The 22,132-nt window shown below is 35.5% G+C and overlaps 1 protein-coding gene and 1 long non-coding RNA gene across 2 annotated transcripts; one reads left to right on the top strand and one right to left on the bottom strand.

Moving 5' to 3' along the window:
- The first annotated feature begins 284 nt into the window (after positions 1-284).
- LOC137405963 (prostaglandin reductase-3-like) lies at positions 285-20,584 on the top strand. Its single transcript, XM_068092449.1, has 6 exons — positions 285-334; positions 10,292-10,476; positions 11,132-11,388; positions 12,721-12,921; positions 17,696-17,919; positions 20,322-20,584. The coding sequence occupies exons 1-6, from the start codon at positions 329-331 to the stop codon at positions 20,514-20,516; spliced, it is 1,068 nt and encodes a 355-aa protein (XP_067948550.1). The 5' UTR covers positions 285-328; the 3' UTR covers positions 20,517-20,584.
- Positions 3,563-4,357, bottom strand: LOC137406572 (uncharacterized). The gene is made up of 3 exons (XR_010979907.1): positions 4,220-4,357; positions 3,790-3,963; positions 3,563-3,636 (listed from the first exon to the last, which is right to left on the bottom strand). It is a non-coding gene; the product is annotated as an uncharacterized lncRNA (long non-coding RNA).
- Positions 20,585-22,132: the final 1,548 nt, after the last annotated feature.

Here is a 22,132-nt window from a genome sequence, read left to right as displayed (position 1 = left end):
AATTTGTATTATGTTCTAAGCTGAAGTCTTAGAGTCGATGTTATTGTTCCATAAACCGAATATTGTAGCGGCAGAGGGTTTGCTAGTACGGATCCATTTCATCGTTGTTTGTCGCGATCATAGATCTATTAACTATACAAAACTGAGCAGTGCACAGCTATAGTGTTCCACATAACTATAGTTATAGTTAATAGGTCTATGGTCGCGATGTATTGATCAAACATAGAATGATCGCACTTGCCCTTGTTTAAAGAGGCGTGGTTTTTTCCCTTTTGCAGATTGATTGGAAGGATTGTTCGTGCGGCGACACGCAACAACGGGACTTGCTATGACTGTACCTAGATTTCTTGTGCTGACAAAATTTTAATTTTGTGTTTACCAGTTTTTTTGTTTTTTTTTTACTAACAACTAGCGGTTATGACTTGCACAACTACGTATCCGCCAAACACTCTTCTAAATTTGCTCGTAACATTGGTACAATGACTCTCAGTAAGGTTACGTTTGGATTTCTTGAGATAAGAGTTTGTCTTTGCGATCGCCAAGAATCAATGTTTATAGAAACAGTGAAGAATTAAAGTGGCTATTTGTGGTAGCGTGTACCAGAAAAGATACTTGATTATTTTATTGCTTTGTGTTTTTCCATAACGTGATAAGCCAAAGGTCATTCATTGTTTAAAATATATTCATTGAGTTAGCATTATTGGTAATTCCCAATCGTAAACAGCTGAATCTTTCATATAAGGTCAATTTTAAACCTTGCTTTTAGATATCTACCATACCAATAGACTATCATCAATTGCTTAGCTCCAATTAATTTATAAAACCCATATTAAATGGTCACATCCCATTGGTCGCTCTGCGGTGACTCTGCGTTGTTATGTTAGACAGGGAGAAATAATGTTATACACATTCAATCTGCATCTACACATACATCAGTGTTGAATTTTCTTTGTCATCTTGTTCTATTTTGACTATGTTTAGTTTGTCTGCTTTTGTTTAGGTTGTGTGAACTAGTGAACTCAAAATCATTATAAAATGATTTTGACTGTTATTCTTCGGAAATGAAGTATTTTTGGTATTCATCGGATTAATTATTCATCAAGGGCTTAAATATTGTTGCTAGCAGGACGTTGCTGTACTATGATCTACATTTTCACATGTCACATTATGATCACCGGGAATGGAAAAAGTGTCAACCAAGTCATTGACAATAATTATTGATGATTATGGTTTGCAACAATAACCAGAGGACTGGTCTCCAACATAACTTGTCTGAAGTTAGCTTGGCTATAGACTTGTTTGGTTGATTCAAAACTTTTGCTCAACCGAAATTTCCTGGTCAACTGACTGATGTTATGCAACAGAATACAATATCAAATGATGATCTTGGATCAGTCTCGCTTTTAGTTATTAACAGATGTGGTACTTAACAGAATTGTAAACTTTAATACGGCTTGATATGCAACTGCAGACTGGGTAGCCAAATAAAATCACTTGGCTGGCTTCTCCTAACACCACCTATTGTTCTTGTGTTACTCGAACCGCTGACCTACCGGTCATAATTCAGCGCACTGACCCCTGAACCACAACCGCTTCCTTACGGTACTCATATCGCTGTCTTATATCTTGCTTCACTATTAGTTATATAACTTTTATTTTTTATTTTTGGCAAACCTATTGACATAGTTTTGCAGTTTTACCAGCTTTTTGCAGTTAATGATGTCTCTGTCAATTATTTTATGACTCTACAATGCTTAAAGGTTGACTTGCAACAAAATTCACATTACAGTTATTTGGTATCAAAAAATTCGCCATGTCTTACTCTGTTGTGTGGTATGTGCCAAATATGTGGCAATGTGATTAAAAGATCTTAAAAGCTCAAAAACAAAAAGCCGCCGTAGATTGGAATCTCTTGATTTCGATGACGTATCCGCGGATTTTGGTTATTGTCTTGTCACGTGATGTTCTCGCGTGAATTGAAAGGCCAATACAAAGCTCAATATCAAACTTATCGTAGCTATAGTTTAGGACAAACACTTCGGGTTTTACCTAAGACCCCGTATCAAATATAGATGCTCGCTACTTTACAGTTTCAGCTTGGCCATTCCGTCCGACAGTTCAACATACGTGTACATGTCCGAGTTGCGATCATTAAAAATGTCAAATTCTGAAGAGTTAAGACCCTGGCGTTTCGAGCCTGACGCTCTATCTGAAGAAGATCCTCAACAGAATCAAACCTCCCAGCAAGTAAGCACCGCCGCTAGCCAGCTTTTATGTGCCAAGCTAGCTAGTAGTAATGGTTTTAGCTTGAGAGTGATAGAACGAATATTATTATTATATACATGTATATGATTTTAATGATGATAATTATCGCTTCATATTGCGAAAAAATAATTACAGATTTTTCTCGAATGACAACATTAACAATTTTAATATTTAAATCTAGTGCTGCACTGATATACTGTTGGATAACATCGACTTGATGTATTAGCTATGGTTGCATAGACATATCTGTTCATTTCTTTAGGAGCTAATACCATCGGCTACAGAGTGGTGTGTCTGCAAGCGCTGTTAAGACATGCCATCTTTTCCTGAATGTTTGTGCTGCCATGATGCTGAGTTTGCGCATCGTCTTCATGACCGCGGGGAGCAGGAATGCCTGTGTATGCATCCTAGTGTGGACGAACTTGTGGCGCCTGGACCCCTTGAGTTGGAATAATTATCTGCGGTATCATAGTGAGTTGGATTTTCATTTAATGCCAACAACACCAAAGCTATGCTAATGTGTCAAGCATTATCTACAATTCTTGTGTTACACATTTAATGCATCAGTTGAACACACATATTCTGAACTCGTGGAACACAAGGAGAACTGTTATATTTGGCTTGTACACTTACTACAGTATAGAGTGTATTAGTTTTATGATTTTATTATATAAAGATCGAGATTATTTTGATGATCAGCAATTATTGTTTTTCAATAATTGTTTTGATAGATAATCTATTCCCATTTGGAGAGCCATCGCCAAATGCAAACTTCGACGAAATGCTGGGGCCTAGTAACCGATGGTAAGCGGTGAAACCAATATGCGTTCCTCTATGTATTTGTTTTTATTTTATAAAATCAGTGATGGCAGATTTATGCACATTAATCATGTGATTTTAAATATGGAAGCGATGTAACAGCAATTTACTAACAAAAATTAGTTTGTTAACTACATGGTGTGTAGTCACCATGTGGCTTAGCTTGAATAAAAGTAAAATAATAAAATGACAATGCAATAAAAATGAGTACCACCTATGATATAGAGTTGATCTAGAATTCTCCATCAAAGTCGTTGGGTCTCTTCATCGCCATAGCAGAAGCCCTTGAACACATAGTCTGCAAACTCTTCTTCATCATCTGTTGGTGGGAAAAGAGCCCGAATCTTAGACACCAAGCAGGCAGGTAGAGGCCGCCGCTCACCGCGACGAATTTTCGGCATAAGCCAAAACACAAGCTTGCGGTATGCACACAACCTTTGTAACAACATCCGTTGTAATGGACCTCACTCTCAGGCCGTGGGAAATTAGATCGGACTGGCATCGCTTGAAGCCTTCCAGCTCCATGGCGTTAGAGCTGGTGGTCTCCGTTGACTGCAAAGTAAAGAAAGTTACGACCAACAATCACTTTCACATTATTTGAATGAATTATTTAGCTAGATCAGCAACTTCATGTTTATGTATTGATAACTACTAAAAAATTCGAGTTTTTGTCAGGCTGTGAAGTAAAAACTGTCAAAGTTTTACCTTGACAAGATGGCTGCTGACTATTAAACTGCAGCTCTGATCCATCATAGTGTAGGCCCCGTATAGTGCGCAATGCCTCGGACTATCACATCTACCGTCACCTGCCAAATCAAGCTCCCAATCGATTGCTGCCATCAATCCCTCGTTATGCAGGGTGTACTGCTCAGCAATACACTGTAAAATATTGTAAAACTTCATTATACAAGATTAATTTGTATCATTATCATTCGTCTAAGAATGTAGAATCCTCTTCCCCCTTTTTGTGCTATATTATGATGAAGAATCAGAATTTTAAATTATAATATATTTCGCTTGAAGAATGACATATTTTCATTTCAAGAAAAAAATTGTTTTTAAATGTCGTTATTCAATTAGTTTGCCAAGCTTTTACTCACATTTTCCAAGTTTATGGGTAAATATTAACACTCACACCATGTAAGTATTCTCTTTGTTGGTAGAGGCAAACGCTGTGGCTTGGTATCGCGATGTTCAGGAGCGACAGAAAACGGAGGTTCTGCGTAAGGCATCCGCCAGAAAAGAGTGATGCAGCTGCCAGCAGGGGGTTGATGACGTGAGCTCTGTTCACCCTGGCAGTTGTTTCCCAAGTGTACGATCGGTGACAGGAGGCACATGTAACCTTGGAACTCTATCCATTCACCTTCTCGCACCATTGTGAATAAGCAGGGGAGGGCGCAGGCGTGGCAGTGAAATAGTCACTGGAGTGCTGTCACACTTACTATTATTTTCTCCACTTTGAAGGAGGATTCGGGTCTGAAATCACAACACAATAGTTGACTTGCAATAAGATTTGTACAACATCATTTCCTGTTATTATATCATATTTGCTTGATCAGAAAAAGAATAAATTTATAGCCATGCAATCATGACACAGATTTTACAAAACCTTATCAGAATCCATGATATTGTAAACATAAAAATGTGAGTAATAACTCTATGAATATTCTTTATATTTTGTCAAGTTTGGTTAAGTTCAGCTCTATCTGACATGTAATTGGAAAGCGTTTGACGCTGGCCAACATAGCGCTCAAACTCTTCCTAGTCTTCAGTGGTTGGCACAAACTCTTCATCATCTAATACTAATAATAATCATCTAATAATATTAATATGCTATTAACGATGATACCAGAAAATGACAATAACTATTTTATATAACATATCTATAAGTGAGTGGGGTTAAGAAATTTGGCGAAATTAATCGTGAAACTTATAACATTATTTTATCAATTATAGATCAATATATTACGTTTTACAGATAGATATGCAGTATGAATTAGTTTTGTTATTATAATAAGAATAATACACGTAATTAAAAAGATAAAATACTAATAATATCATATTACAATTAAATGACACTAATATTGTAATATTAAATATAGATTAATACAGTAGTATTAGGAGAATACTAGAAAATAACCCGAGTTACTACTACTAATACAAGTGGTTTATAAAATAAATTACTCACGTGCTTTGGTGACATGTAGAGTATGCAAACAGGTTAGAAAACATGTCGTATTTGAAATGGCGAAAACAAAGGTAAGAGTAAGCAGGCGAATAAATAAAGTTTGTCACATCCAGCTTCACCCAGTTGCTCCACGCCCGGTGAAGGTCTGGTCTTTTCTCTGCTCTTGGCCAAGAAAAAAGGTGCTTCTCAGCTTGGCAGCTGCACAAACACGATGTGGCGAGTTAGAGATTATGACGAATTGAAATTAACAAGTTTAATACGAGAAAGCGTATCTGTTATTTGCGATAGATCAAACTTGAACTGAAACTAACATTATCTGATCATGTGACTTACAATTCCCGCCATATGGCGCGAACAACTTCTACAGCATTTTTCGACCATCATAGCGGACCAAAAGGCTCGTCATTTTTATTAGTCTAGGAGCAGAGTAACTCAATTGTGAGTTGTTATTACTTTTCTCAACTTATGCAATATGATGCGTGTAAAAGATTCTTCAATATTTATATATTGCCTGTTTGAACGTTGCACTCTGTAACCTCGTTACTTATATACTTTCATGCTTAAATTACATCTCATCAAATGGTGGAGGCGTAGTAAACAAGCCGATCACTGTTGCCATTGTGACAAGGAATTTCACAAACTGTGATTGGATAATTGAAATAAAACGTCATAATCCGCCAGTTTGCTTAGTAATAGCGGCCAAAACTAGGACCGTGTGTTGCGTGCCCGAGCGACTAACCTCAAGTGATTTAGTAGTTTTATCACCTCAACAGATAAAAACGGTAACTGAACGTGTTGACCATTATAAGTTCAACCATCTGGAATTATTTACAACTATTGCTAGGAAAGCAGAACTAATTATTTTCATGATCAAACCGAAGACCTTGTTCGTTCACCACGATAGCCATTATTTCATTGTCGTTGAATATCAAGAACGATGTCCATATTAATATGATGATTCAATCACTATTGACTGATAATAAATTCTAAGTAACTAACAGATGTCATCACAGACCAGATTTTACATGTGATGTGGTTAAATATTCCATTGTATCTTGTTGTTTTGTTCGTGTGAATTTGATGATCCGGTCTCCTACTAATCATGCAGCTTGTCCCACAAATCTCGGCTGGAGTAAAGACGACGATGAGATTTCTGTGCAGTGGTTTCCTGATGGACACAGAGCTATTCCCAGGCAGTTTGTCCATTGGACTAGTTGCTCATGCAAAAATAGTAGATGTGAAAGCTGATGATGATGCAAAACTGCATCTTTAGCTTGCACAAGTGTCTGTGTAGACTGCAGCAGTGAAATGAACGATGAGGTTGAAGATGGTAATCATATAGACAGTGATGATGAGCTTTAAGATTCTATTTAATAGTTTGATTAAATACTTTGCAATATGCTTTCTAGAATCAATTGAGTGTTTTCGATGTATCATGATAAACAGACTGTGTACATGGGTAAACATGCTATATAATATAATAATCATACAATGTATCAAAATACACATACAAAGTCCTATGATATTAATTATTCTCCATTAAGTTAGTTGTCATCGAACATACTGCACCAATATTGTTTTTGCACACTACCAGTACAATAAATCTAAAAGTAAGCAAGAAATTTCGTATATAATTGTCAGTTAAATAAAAAAGAAATGACATGTACCAACGGAAAGTACTGAGAGAAGCATAATAAATACTTTATGCTTGTCATGAGTCGCCCAGCAATATAATAATTTAATTTAAAATATTAAACATTAAATTCGTTAGTTTGTCTGCATCACAACCAGTGTACCCAATGAGGTATACAGCATAGCCGGTCAATCAGTAGTTGTACAGGTCCCATTGCGAAAAGTATGAAGAGCGTTCCTGGCAGACCAGTGGATACGATGATGATGAGAAATGTCTGTCATATTGAATCCCTGGCGGCTGACTACAAAGAAAAGAATCACATCCATTAGATACAATGAGTACAAAATTGTCATAAAGACATATAAGAGCTTACGTTTATGGTGCAATATTTATCCATTATAACCTATCAGAAAAAACGATCTAGCAAATCTTGTAGGTATAAATTTAAAACTTGAAAATAGGAAGAGGTACAAGACTGATTTTGATGTGTAAGCAATGTGCATAGCCCTACATGAGAAGAATAGAAGTACACCCTTCAGCTCTCGCCACAACAATATTTAGTTAACTCATACATCGCACACTTTTGTAAGGTAATAATTGATATGTGAGCACTATAATAATAATACAATATAACTCGATAGATTAAAATACAACAAAATATGTATTAATATATAATATCGCACAACATAATGCCACACATAAATCATATAAAACAATTTAATGCAACGCAGTTCAATACAATACAACATAATACAGTTATTATAATACAATACACCAGAATATAATGTAATAGCACAATAATACAGTATAAGTTCTGCATGACACTATATAAAGATTTAAAACTAACCAAAACATCAGTTACATAATAATCATACAGTTGCATGAAGGTACTACACATTGTCCTGAAATTGGCTTGACGTTTTAAAGAGCAATACAGTCTACAATTTTGTAAATAGGCGAGATAAGTCTTAATAATGATCAGCAGAGGCATGCTGTATAACAAATACTCCAATATTACTGGTTTATTCAAAAAATACACAGGTATTTTACATGTATTTATGAAGCCCAATAATTTAAGTAGCTAACAATGTTATGTAGTGCTGCCGTCTTAGCCTAAAAAAATTAAACAAAGTGAATTAAGCCATAGAGTGTATAAAACACTGAGTGTCAATACATATGACAGAAAGTGGTTTATTGTATAGTTTATAACCAATATGTAAGATATGGACTGAGAAGTTTGACAATGATTCATTATAATCAACACTTATCACTCATTGATCCAGCTGACTGCAGTAAACACCAACAAACAATACTCTAGCAAGAAGCTGTTTTGTTTTGGAAAAGCATGATTAGGTGAAGGAAACGCAAGATTTTCAATGAAGCAATGCATTTAATCTTCAATTGATGAATCGTTTGATTATTTATCGAAGTATTAAGTAAAACAGTTTGCTATCATCTCACCTTAGTTTGTTCAGGGGTTTGAGATTCTTTGCAACTTGAGAAGCTCTATGTTATTTCGACTCACTAACAATCTTCATCAAGCATTCAGTGTAGTATTTGCATACGTCAAACACTGCGAATTACTCCGATGACTTTAATAGCGTTTCTACGAACCTATCTGACTGTTTGTAGATGGTGCTCTACATCTCACAAAAACTTTAGATTATCGGCTTTTTTCCGTTAGTGAGGCTTATTAGAATGTAGAGCTTGATTATAAGAAACTATGTAATCCATAATAACTAGCTGTGGTAATCAAATTAGATAGATTTTAAATTTTCACTGCTACCTACGCTGACGGCTGATTTAATCTTCAATGAATTAATGGCTATCGTGGTGAATGAACGAGGTCTTCGGTTTGATCAAAAAAATAATTAGTTTTCCTTACCTAGCAATAGTTGTAAATGATTTCAAATGTTTGGTCAGCGCGTTCAGTTACCGTTTTTATCTTTTGAGGTGATAGAACTGCTAAATCACTTGAGGTTAGTCGCTCGGGCACCCAACACAAGGTCCTAGTTTGGGTTGCCATTACTGAGCAATCTGGCGGGTTATGACGTTTTATTTCAATTATCCAATCAGTCTGTGAAATTCCTTGTCACAGTGGCAACAGTGATCGGCTTGTTTATTACGCCTCCGCCAATTGATGAGATGTAATTTAAACATGAAAGTATATAAGTAACGAGATTACAGAGTGCAACGTGCAAACAGGCAATATATAAATATTGAAGAATATTTTGCATGCATCATATTGCATAAGTTGAGAAAAGTAATGGAAATTATTTTTATGACAGATAAGGTTATCCTGCTCTCTGACTATATCAGAGGATGATATGCAATCGTTCAAGCTAAGTTTAAAAAATTAAACATATTTTTATGCTATGTTTTGAGATATCAGTGCTCAAAGTTGCAGCATTACGATGCCAATGAAATAGACGTGTAAGAACAATAGACATGGTTTTTATCGCAAGCGTGAAGTATATTTGTGAAAATAGTTCGACGAATAAGGATGCATGAAAGTGTAAACATAAACCATCTCCCACACATACGTCACATTTTAGCCGTTTTAGAAAACGAATCCAAACTAGGGCGGTCTCGTGTCGCTGCGATTTTCTGTTCGTTTTTGAGCTTTTAAGAGCTTTTAATCACATTTTCATCTATTTGGCACCTACTACACAACAGAGTAAAACATGGCAAATCTTTTGATACCAAATAACTGTAATGTGATTTTTATTGCAAGTCAACCTTTAAGTTTAAAATTAGACTTGAAACAATTTCAAAACTAACGATATCCAGTATAATTCAATATACTATCTGTAGATTACCGACAACTTGGATGGTTTTTGCCATCTAACAGTACACTTTATTTGACTGGTAAGGCATTTTCAAATTTGCATGATAGCTTCTGTAAAATATAGTAACACTTGCTAGTGGCTGTAGCGTTTTTGTAAATCTAATTTTTGTGTTTTAATGAATCAAATTTAAATTTTATGGGAAATCCAATTTTGTCTAAGCTGCATGTCACACTAGTGTGTGATAAAAATTATATATCCTACAAAATGAGTTGTCACAGTCCTGCCATTGATATTGCCACATTTTAGACCCTGAGAATTTTAGAGGGTCCAGGTAGCTTCTATGGAAGGATTTAGGATTTTCATATGCGAGGTTTAAAATTCATCAAGTCTGTATATGTTGAACTTTTTGCACTTGTGGTTAGTTCTAGTGTCGGTATCAGCAATACCTCTGGTAATTAAGATGACCTAGCATATATCCAAACAAACTAACTTCGCTTGTCACTTAATGTATGTGTTTTTGTAGCAGTCATGTGTAACAGCAGCCATATTGAGCCTCCGTAATTAATTTGCTTAGAGTGTTGTTGGTAATTAATGTAGTTGTGGAGACCAATGGCTGTTCCACAGACCTTCAGAAGGTTGATGGTAAATCGGATCACCTACAAGTTTAGAGAGGCTTGCTCTATCGAGTCTGTAAAGACCCCAAAACTGGGAGAAAATGACATGCTAGTTAAAACGCGTTTTGTTGGCATCAATGCTTCTGATGTCAACTTTTCTGCTGGCAGGTAAACTTTTCTTTTTGCGAGTATTTGCTTGATAAGGCACCTGAATCTCGTTACGTCCTTCTGTTTTTGATAACGAAGAAACTATGTACATTGTTAATGGTCATTTTAGTTGAAGATACAGTATTTCAACCATTCTAAAATGGTAGTTATTTTTTGTATCTTGAGCTAATTTTCTCAGCGGGTTAAGGCTCGTTCAAAGTAATGGTACTTTGGAATGCTCAAGTAATGCGATTCTATTCTTGTTGTAACAGTTCTGCTGCCGATAGCATAATTATATATACACCTTATTGAATAAAAGTGTTGCTTTTGAAGTACCCCAACCACAATCAAGTTGAGTAAGAGAGCCATGTTTATGCTTGCTAAGTTGTATACAACCTTCAGATTTGAAGTATTTGCAATGAAATATTTTAAGTAGTTTTTATCGATCATAAACAACCATTCTAGGTTGCCATCAAAATTTGCAGTTATGCTTAACAGGAACTGAAACTGTTCGACCTTAAAATAATTCTGAGTCGTACACATAATTAGTAACTTAATTGTTCTTGTGGACACTTGTGTATGTTTTTTTCGAACTCTTACTTTCCTTTCGGAATTTAGCTTGCCGTTTCACTGCAGAATTGCTCAGTTTTTGTATTCTATTATCATTAATTACTAGATATGATCCTTCCAAAAAGCCCCCATTCTCGACAGGGTTTGAGGGCCTTGGAGAAGTGGTCCAAAAGGGCTCTAACGTCACTCTGCCTCTAAGCCAGCCTGTAGCCTACATGTCTTATGGTGCCTTTGGAGAGTATCACGTGATCAACCAGAGGGAGGCGATTCCACTGCCAGTGATGAACAAGGAGTTTTTATCATTGCTTGTCAGTGGCCTTACGGCTGGCATCAGTCTTGAGAAGACAGGTGAAATAAAGAAGGGTGAGTGGCAGGTTGTCTATCCTAGTAGTCTAGAGAGGGATATGAGTTGAAGTCTTAGATGGTATCTGCACAGTTGTTTGTGCTTATAGATGTAATGATACTGGCGCTTGACCTTTTGACCTTGACTTTTAGGGTTAATTTTTTGTGTGATAAAAAGATAAAGCCTTCTCTCTTCTGAGAGTGCAACATTTTATTTGTTTTATCTGTTATTTAGGCTAAGACTTTAGTCTGACTCGAGAATTGCTATCTTAATAGGCTCTTCACATGGATAGAGAAGGAGGAATGGTTAGACGATTAGTTTGGTATTCAGGTGTTATGCAGTAAATGGCATTAATCACATAAAACTTGACTTATTCTATTGCCTATGTATTTAATGGAACGCATTCTAAACTTCATCTATCTACAATTCTTGTTTGGTGTTTTGCAGTCTTTTATGCCAGTCTTAATTAAACCATTTCCATGTTCTTCAGGTTTCATTTTGTTTTGTCCATTAATATCAGTTAGTATTTCATGTATGTCTTTTAATATCAGTTAGTATTTCATGTATGTCTGTTAATATCAGTTAGTATTTCATGTATGTCTGGCAATATCAGTTAGTATTTCATGTATGTCTGTTAATATCAGTTAGTACTTCATGTATGTCTGTTAATAACAGTTAGTATTTCATGTATGTCTGTTAATATCAGTTAGTATTTCATGTATGTCTGGCAATATCAGTTAGTATTTCATGTATGTCTGTTAATATCAGTTAGTACTTCATGTATGTCTGTTAATAACAGTTAGTATTTCATGTATGTCTGTTAATATCAGTTAGTATTTCATGTGTGTCTGTTAATATCAGTTAGTACTTCATGTATTTTGCCTAGCTAAGTTGTGTTCCTTTAGCTCAAAGATTTCCACTCTTTGTTTGTTGAATTAAATGAACTGCAGAACAATGAAGATTTCATGACATTCAATTTGAATAATTCATACTCGTATTCTAATATACTCATACTCAAACTACTGTGTACCCTTTATACATAACGAAGGTGCCTTGACAAATTTTAGTGAAATTGCTTTCTTATGTAATAAAGCAAGAGGAAATAACCCCTCGTCGTCAACTTTTTGCAGTAATGCCAATAAAGTTTGTATCTACCGCAAAATTGAATGTAATCGATGTTAACAGTTGACTCTACATGTTAACCTCAATTAACAGTTAGAGTTATCAGAGAATTCACTCAATTTGCTTTTTAAATTTGCTAAGCTTCACTCCTGTAAGTGTAGGTATTGTTATGCTATTTCTTCCTTTTTGTATGAACTGAGTTGAGGTTGTTACATAAAACTATACTACAGGAGAGACGGTGCTTGTAACTGCTGCTGCCGGAGGTACTGGTCAGTTTGCTGTCCAGTTAGCAAAGATTACTGGCTGCCATGTGATTGGCACCTGCTCAACAGATAGCAAAGCTGCGCTTCTTAAAGAGCTAGGATGTGACAGAGTTGTTAACTACCAAAAGGAAAACCTCGGTGATGTCTTGAGGAAGGAGTATCCAAGAGGTGGCTATCACTACATCAATATTGCCTTGTTGCTTACATTTTGTATTACTGATTGTATTACTGATTGTATTTATTCATGAAGTTTTACAGGTAGTTCAGGAGTGGGCAAAACATTTATGTTAAGCATATTCATATTTGTTAAAATACCAATGGTCAATCTTTACTATAATAAGAACCGTGTTTGACCGTTTGTCCTTGAAGGTTAACTTGCAACAAAATTCACATCACAGTTATATTTGGTATCAAAAGATTCACCATGTCTTACTCTGCTGTGTTGTAGGTGCAAAATATGTGGAAATGTGATTACAAGCTCCTAAAACCTAAAAAGCGAACAGTTATTCGCCGCCATCACGAAACCGTCGTAGATTGAAATCAGTTTATTTCTCTGACGTAGTCATTACATTTGGTTATTGTTTTGATACGTGATGTTCTCACGTGAATTGAAAGGTCAATAAAAGGCTCAATATAAAACTTCTCATAGCATTAGTTTATGACAAACACTTCGGGTTTTACCAAAAAGCCCGTATCAAATATAGATGCTCGCTACTTTACAGTTTTGTTTCTGCTTTGTCTAATCGTGTAGTTGTAATCTGATCATGTAACCTATACTTCCTGCCAAACTGCGTGAATAATTTCTGCAGCATTTTCTGATTATCACAGGTGACCAACAAGCTCGTCATGTTTATCAAAGAATGATATGTACTCCTTCGAGCTGAGGTTAAAAAATTAACCAAATTTTCATGGTAGGTTATAAGATATTAGTGCTAAAAGTGACAGCATTACAATGATGACGAAACAGACGCGTAAGGACAATAGACATGGTTTTATTGAATGCGTGAAGTATATTTGTGAAAATATTTCGATGAGTGAGGTTGCATGAAAGTGTAAACAGGAGCCATCTCGTTCAACTACGTCCCATTTGAGCCGTTTTGGAAAGAGATTCTGTTCTACACTAGTTTCGTGATGGCGGCGATTAACTGTTCGTTTTTGAGCTTTTAAGAGCTGGTAATCACATTTCCACATATTTTGCACCTACAGCACAGCAGAGTAATACATGGTGAATATTTTGCTACCAAATAAATGTAATGTGAATTTTGTTGCGAGTCAATCTTCAAGCCTGGTTCCAATATTCGTGGGAACCTACACGCCGGGTACCACCGAGGACCGCTGGTATCTGCCTGCACCAATGCACGAGTTTAGCGCTGTTGCAATTTCGCAAAGAGCCGCAGGCAAAACTTTCCCGAATTGCATTGTACAGGTGAAGGTCAGCATTATCGAAACAGCATGGCGAGCGAACATTTTTATGCCATTATTAGTGATGCAGCCTTATGTGATCATAAACCACCAAGCCTAGCGCCACAAGCGTCTTGCTGTGCAATATTACCACCATAGTCTCGCAATCAATATTGGAACCAGGCTTTAGCCAGGGTTAGAGGATTGGGTGAAGCATCGCTTCAGACGAGATTTGAACTCGTGTCATGCAGCTTAGTAGCCCGACACTCCAACACCTGTGCCAGTCGGCCTCCTACTTCAGTTGCAGAATAATTATGCGGATAGTCATTCTCGTTGCTCTATCTGTTCACCTGACGATCTCTCACAGCAGACTAGATCGCCAGTGTACTAGTATGTATAGCTTTCACTGGTCCCAACATGATAGAAGTCCTGTCTAGCTATCTAACTTTTCTGTGACTGCTGTAGGTTTAGTACCATGATGAAAGTGACATTTTGCATAAACCTATAGCTTTTATGCGCTCTTTTTTCCTGCCGGTGAAGCTATTACAGATCTGTTTTTAACAATTCGGTTTCATTTTATTGTTTAGTTAACTTTTGCTAGACTTTGCGTTGCCATTGAGAAAATGAGATTCTGTTGGAAATACTTTTTCAAAGTTCACCTTAGGTAAGTTCTTCATACCTATCATTTGATTTTTAGCACATTTAAGAAGGAAAGAGCTTTACAAAATAATCCTGCCCTTGGTGGAGATGTGAAGGCAAACTCTATGAGTTTGTGATAACATTTATGGAACAGATAACTTTATGTTAAGGAAGAAATTTTTTCAGCTTTTGAGTGACTTACTGCATATGTGCTTCAGCAGTAGCGTAGGCTGATGATAACCACAGATTGTTATCGCTATTTCTATGTAGCACATTTTCAACCCGTCTAGTTGAGGCACTTTATGATTAGCGATGTACTATTACTTTGCTATTATTTTATATCCGGTGTTTCTCTAGAGCCTTTTTTAATATAACTAGGACTGAGTGAACAGTATGTGCCTCATTAACATTTTCACTACCAAATTAATTTCTTTACCAAGACATAATTACTTATTCAGTAGAGCTTAATATTTGACAAGAACCCGTATTAACCATCATAACTTTTGAACCACGGTCTATGAAAATATTTTAATGCCAACTTAATTAGCATAAATTGTTACATCAGCTGATGCCATGAAAATTACCGCGATTGCGTTGCAGAATTAGAGCAAACACATTTTTAGCCATTTTCGAAAAGACCATGAACATGTCCAAGTCGAATGATTTTCCTGATTTGACTGCATTACTATTACTGATAAAATATGAACAATAACCCTCAGTAGTGCTATTGTTTGATAGACAATCACCTAAAGTCCATTGATCTTAAATTAGTAAAAATTTGGAGCTGTAATACGTCCGACACAACTGGTCATTGCTAACAATAAATTGCAATGAAAAATAAAAGTTTATGCAAAGCAAAACTACAATCAGCATGGGTTGATAACATATTTATTGGCTTAACGCATGCAAAAATGGTTTCCTTTAGTTTAAACCATAACTGCCACGAACAACTTTTATCGTATTTACTAGGTAAATCAGACACGCTGATTCCGATTTTGTAATCAAAATAAAGATTAGGCCACTAACTTTCAGAGTAATGAAGGATTTTTTATAGCGTTTTAATATCGGTCTCGAAAACAACATGATTGGCATAAAAAGCTCCGCCCATAAATACGTGACGTAACCTAGCTTTTTAGGAACAGAAGTTACGTAGGGATGTTTAGACCGATTTAGAATAATATAGATGGGGTGTTTTAAAATCAATTAATATCAAATTCAGCCTTAAAAATAATATCAGTCTTTTCTGAAAGGTAGATAAGCTATTTAGCATTGCATATTTAAAAAGCGCGATAACAACGCTAGCTTGTGATAAAACCGCGCTTTTTGAGCTCATTTTTCTCGGCGTTCAGCCCATTTAAACGTCACGTAACAAGCTGCGAGCAATTTTAAATAGTTTATATCCCTTTCATAAAAAACTGAAATTATTTTACAGGCTGGATTTAGATAATAATGGGTTTTAAGACACCCATCTCTATTATTCTAAATCGGACAAAACATTCCTAACTTCCGTTTCTGAAAAAGCTAGGTTTCGTCACATATTTATGGGCGGAGCTTGTAATGCCGATTGTGTTGTTTTCGAAACGGTTATTGAAACGCTTTAAAAAAGCCTAAATGACTTTGAAGGTTAGTGGACTAATCTTTATTTTGAGTACAAAATCGGAATCAGCGTGTCTGATTTACCGAGTTAACACGATAAAAGTTGTTCGTGACAGTTATGGTTTAAGTACGGATATGATAGGGTAATTAATTACCTACTCACTAATCCGAAACTATTTGTACAAAGTCTGTGATGAAGCCGCTTCATGCAGCTCTTGCTTATATGGAAATGCTGAGCAATACTACGCGGCTCGTGTAGCTAAAGGGTTAGTGTGTGAAGTTTTAAAGACGATGAAGTGGTGGTGCGATAGTGTTATTGCTTATGAATCTGATGTCCTGGGCTCGATTCCTGTGTGAGGAAATCTTTTTTCCTAACTTTCTTAGAGTTACTTCGGACAGACGACAGATACTGCTCTTATTATAGTAAAGATTAATGTTAGTCAAAAAGTTGTACTGATAATATAATTGTAGGGATCTCGTCATTGAACTTGAGCGGGAATTATGTACTCTTTATTGCTGTTTGTCTACACATATAGGCTTTTGTGGTATTTTCTGTAATATTTTTAAATTTTATTATTTAAAAGTAATGTTTCAGTCAATTACTACTCAGTTTTAATTTATTTTGTAATTTAGCCTAAAAGTTCTGAAGACAAAAATGTGGATTTTCTTACATTTTTAGCAGCACTGAGTATATGAAAACTGCTTCATATTTTACAGTTTTTAGCTATGTAAACTGTTGAGCCAAAGCTGTAAAATGTGTAATCAAGCATGTCTCACTGAAGGCGAGCTAAGGGAGGCAAATCTAAATGTAGTTTTGCATAAATCTAAATACAAGAATTTCTTTATTTAATATAATATTTGTCTCACATCACCTTTCTGCGAGGGTTGCCCTGTTACAATTACTTCCAGATTTCAAATCCATGATTACATAGCATCTTGGCAAGCTTGAAATTGGTCTCATCCACTTTTGGACAATCCCAAAATGTAGTGATCAATCACCACATAACTAGCGCAAAATATCTGTTGTTATTGGTTCTATTATTTTTCAACTAAAACATGAACACATACTGCTGAGCTTTGTTGATGTGTTTTAAACTCTGGTATAGTTCAACTTTATAGACTTAATTATGCGGTATTTATGTGGGGGAGGCACAAAAACTCAATGTTTTAGTAAAAAATCATTGTTTCTAGAAAGGTTTATATTTGTGGAATAGTCTTGTATCTTGAAAACATTCGTTGGGTTTTACCACCAGCAATCATACTCGTCAACCCTGTTTTCATGATATACTCTCTGCATCGATTGCAGGTGTAGATGTGGTATATGAGTCGGTAGGTGGAGAAATGTTTGACACCTGCGTCAATAACCTCGCCCAGAATGGAAGACTCATTGTGATTGGTTGGATCTCAGGCTATCAAAGCAGCAAAGGTTTTGCGACTTCAAAAACCTCAAGTTCTCTTCCTCAAAGACTTCTTCCTAAAAGTGCGAGCATTCGTGGCTTTTTCCTGTTTAATCATTCCAGAGAGATCAAGGTACTCCTTGATATCCATCAATTTATTTGTTGATTAGGTGGACATGCTGAAGTCTGAAGTCTTAGCTGTAATGTGCTAGATTAGTTTAGCCTTGTATCCTTATCATTCATTAGTTCTGTTTACTGAGGCCCCTGCTCACCTGCCGTAAGCTTATTTGATCATATAGAGTCATACCTCGAGATACAAGCCTGATTCATTACTTGATTGTACTTGTTTATTGATCAACTTGCATGCCAAACAAAATAATCTCATTTAAAATAACTACATTTTATTAAATGCGTTGCAGGCCTAAAAACATGTAATAATCTAATATGTTTATAACTGTAGGTTATAAACAAACATGTTTTTAAATAATAAATATTGGAAGACCTCAACGGAAGAACAATCAATGTCACAATTGTTCAAAATTGAGATATAGCCATTTTAAAGTTTACAAACTTTTTTTAAGAAAGAATTACAACTTTTATCATAGAAACTTTTTAGCTATTGGTTAATAAGGATGTTACCTGGGAATGTGATCAACAAAGAAGCGGTAGACATAATTTGGGGTGGCACAACATGGCCTAAGTTAACACCACTACACGGACATTGATCGATTTACATTGGAAATTATTGACAACTCTCTACGCACGATGTTTATTAGGTGATAGTTCTACAATATTATAATATTCTTATTTTAAACGCTATATTGCAGTAAAATAAGGGGTTTCAACCATCCAAATTTCAACCAAACAAAAATGAACAGGTCACAATACTACAACAACAACTTTTTTACTGTGTCCTAGAAAAACTGCTATATTTTGTTTTGCATTACACTACACGTTTTTGCAGTCACTTCTGTTTTGCTTCTTGGTACTCTTCAGATATTTTCCTTCACTCCCACTGCCTCTGTCAATTGTATCAAGTTATTAACCTTTTCACTGCCATCGATGTACAAATTCAGTTATCGTTCTACTGCCAGCCATTTTGCCAAAAATTGTGGATTTTGCTGCATGATATGTATACAAATTCTTTCAACTTGAACCTATATCTACTACATATTTATTATATATTTTATTTTTGCACACTTGTAAACAATCAGTGCTATAAAAAAATTCGATGTATCCACACGTTGTGCATTGTTAAAGCTATGTGAAGCTATGATCGCTACGAAGCTAAAGCGATACTCAATGTTCTTTATTCCTACACAACTATTAATTTCACCACCATTGAAGTCAGTGCTGCTACTTGAATTGTCTGTGTAATCACGAAAAAAATCTGAATCCGAATTAACAATAATGTCATCAACATACGTAATTATCTGTCTTCTAACACGGGTGGCACTTACAAAAACTTACACAAAAATGTTCGTTTTCAAGTTGGAAATTCTCAAACAAAAATTTGAAGTTGCTTCACAATTTTACTGTAATTTTATAAAGAAAGCTGACATATTCAGCATAAGTAATTCTCTGTTTTCTAACTTGAGAAGTACTTACGAAAGCCATAATAACACTAAGTAGTTCAAACGTCCGAAAGAAAAAATGATCGTTATAAGTTGGAAATTCCTAAACATGTATGTGTTACTAGTGGCTGAAAGTAATCACATGACTGGAAAATGATTGTTGTTGCTGGGTAGCCGTTGGACATTGATTGTTTTTGCAAAGAGCTAGATTATTTTAAGCAGGAATATCTCTGGACCTTGATCATTTTTGCTGAAACTTTGTCACAGAGACTAAACTTTGTGGCCAGAACTATTAAGAGAAGATAAATCTAGAATTTTGAAAAAATGTGACATTGATCATTCTTCCGTTGAGGTCTTCATTTGCATATGCATGTATGTATAAGTAGATATAAATTTTTATAATTATCAGTATATATATATGTAACCATATGTACATATATATGTATATGCTTTACCAATACTTGATAAAAGTTAAGAAATGAATGTATTGGAAAAGTATATTATTTGGCTTTTTTGCTTTAGTGAAAGACAAACGCAGTCAACGGAGGTGAAGGTCGTTGTAAATAAGCATTTTGTTAGCCTCGATTATTAAGGTAAAATTCTTTGCGAACAAAAACAGCAATAATAATTATGAATTTTTTATTGTGTGAACTAAGAATATAACATATGTACAGTAGACGCTCATAATAATGTAAACCTACTTTCACATAAATTTCACTTAATGTAAAGAATTTATGTAAAGTTCTTGTTTTTACTACATAAAAATTACATAGAAATAGTGCCAAGTAGATGCAAGTTCTCAAATTCAGTTTGAATTATGAGAATCTGATAGCTAGCCTTAGCCATTGGAAGTTATGGTCACCTGAACCTATACTTGGTAAAGTGCATGTTGTTACCGATATAAACACAGTTGGCTCAAACCTGTTCCCACACATTCTCTCTATAAAATGGATGTTTGTAGCCGACGGCTATGAAGCTGTTTGAGCTCTATACGGCCAACAAGCTGAAATGTCTGATCGATAATGGAGTGAACTCCGACAAGGGGCCCTTCCTCGGCTTGGAGAGTATATTTGATGCTGTTGACTATCTCTACTCTAAAAATAGCATTGGAAAAATAATTGTTGAAATTCCATCTGTACCTGGCAGCAAGCTCTAAATGCCTGTCTTGCTTCTAGATAGAGAATTTATATTCTTTTCCATTTTTACTGTTTCTGTGTACCCAAATGAATGTACTATTTTGTTATTGATTTTATTTGAATGATTTCAATTAAATTTTTGATCTTGGACCAATGCGTAAAATAAGCAAGTTTCAAATGTTTTGTAGATGTAATTTTTAATTATATCCTATTGAATGATGACATAAATTTATAGGAGCTCATTTCATCAAACCTTCACTTGAAAACATGACAGGTTGTTGTTGGCAGCGAACCATTTGTGTGGGAACACAATGATAGGCTAGGTATGAGTTCGTACAACTGCGTTTTCTCGCTGATGAAGAGAACAATAATAGCTGTCAGTGTTTTCATTCCTTCATAGCAACCAACATACAATCACATGTGCTATCAATTGGTAATAATGACATCCTTGTGTGTGACACGTGAGTGTTCATAGAGGTATCAACTGGTAATAGTGACATCTTTCTGTGTGACATGTGAGTGTTCATAGAGGTATCAACTGATAATAGTGATATCCTTGTGTGTGACACATGAGTCTTCATGGAGGTATCAATTGGTTATAATGACATCTTTGCGTGTGACACGTGAGTGTTCATAGAGGTATCAACTGGTAATAGTGACATCTTTCTGTGTGACATGTGAGTGTTCATAGAGGTATCAACTGATAATAGTGATATTCTTGTGTGTGACACATGAGTCTTCATGGAGGTATCAATTGGTAATAATGACATATTTGTGTGTGACACATGAGTGTTCATAGAGGTATCAACTGGTAATAGTGGCATCTTTGTGTGTGACACGTGAGTGTTCATAGAGGTATCAACTGGTAATAGTGACATCCTTGTGTGTGACACGTGAGTCTTCATGGAGGTATCAATTGGTAATAATGACATCTTTGTGCGTGACACCCGAGTGCTCGTAGAGGTTTCCTTAGATTAATCTATGCATAAAGTTTGGTATGTGTAAGATCATTGCCACGTTAAGAATCTTCTGATATCACGAAAGTATTTTTAATGTCCTCAGATGCAAGCAAACGGAGCTAATGTTTTTTGGTGAACCGCAATTCTCTGTATTTTCCCATATTGTGTAAGGCTAAGGACCTGGTAATTGTATTATCTATCACCTTATGACCTTTCATCTGTGTCTAATGAACATGAAGTGTTGTTTATCCTCTTTGATTAGTTACTAGTTTATAAATAAATAAAAAAGTAAAATCTGTTGATCTGCACTTGAGCAAATTGGAAGTATTTTAATTAATGGAAAATGAGGTGATACTAGGGGAGTGTAACTACTTTCATTGCTTCCGATGGTTGCTGTTAGTCATTTATATTCATCTGTTTTTGCTATTTCACTTTTGTATTTAAAAACGCGATATAATAATACCTGAATACCACTTGCAATCTTTACTATAATAGAAATCGTGTCCACCTGTCTGTCCAAAGGTAATGAAAAAAGATTGCTTTCTTTGGGATTTGAACTCACGACTTTCAGCATTGTAGACGAACCTTCTGTGCCAATCAACTGCCTTGCTGCATTTGGGAATAAATACACGGTTAGTTATTACACCTGAGGTGTGCACATCTCTCATGGTGCACGG

Source organism: Watersipora subatra, chromosome 10, assembly GCF_963576615.1.
Source record: "Watersipora subatra chromosome 10, tzWatSuba1.1, whole genome shotgun sequence".
NCBI classification, from domain to species: domain Eukaryota; kingdom Metazoa; phylum Bryozoa; class Gymnolaemata; order Cheilostomatida; family Watersiporidae; genus Watersipora; species Watersipora subatra.
The sequence above is the reverse complement of the archived record's forward strand: the minus strand, read 5'-3'. Positions and strand labels throughout refer to the sequence as shown.

What these genes read in the sequence shown, in the direction of transcription:
- LOC137405963 (XM_068092449.1), top strand. An exon ending in GACAGGTGAAATAAAGAAGG is followed by an intron (nt 11,389 to 12,720) that starts GTGAGTGGCAGG and finishes ACTATACTACAG; the next exon opens with GAGAGACGGTGCTTGTAACT. An exon ending in GAGGAAGGAGTATCCAAGAG is followed by an intron (nt 12,922 to 17,695) that starts GTGGCTATCACT and finishes CATCGATTGCAG; the next exon opens with GTGTAGATGTGGTATATGAG.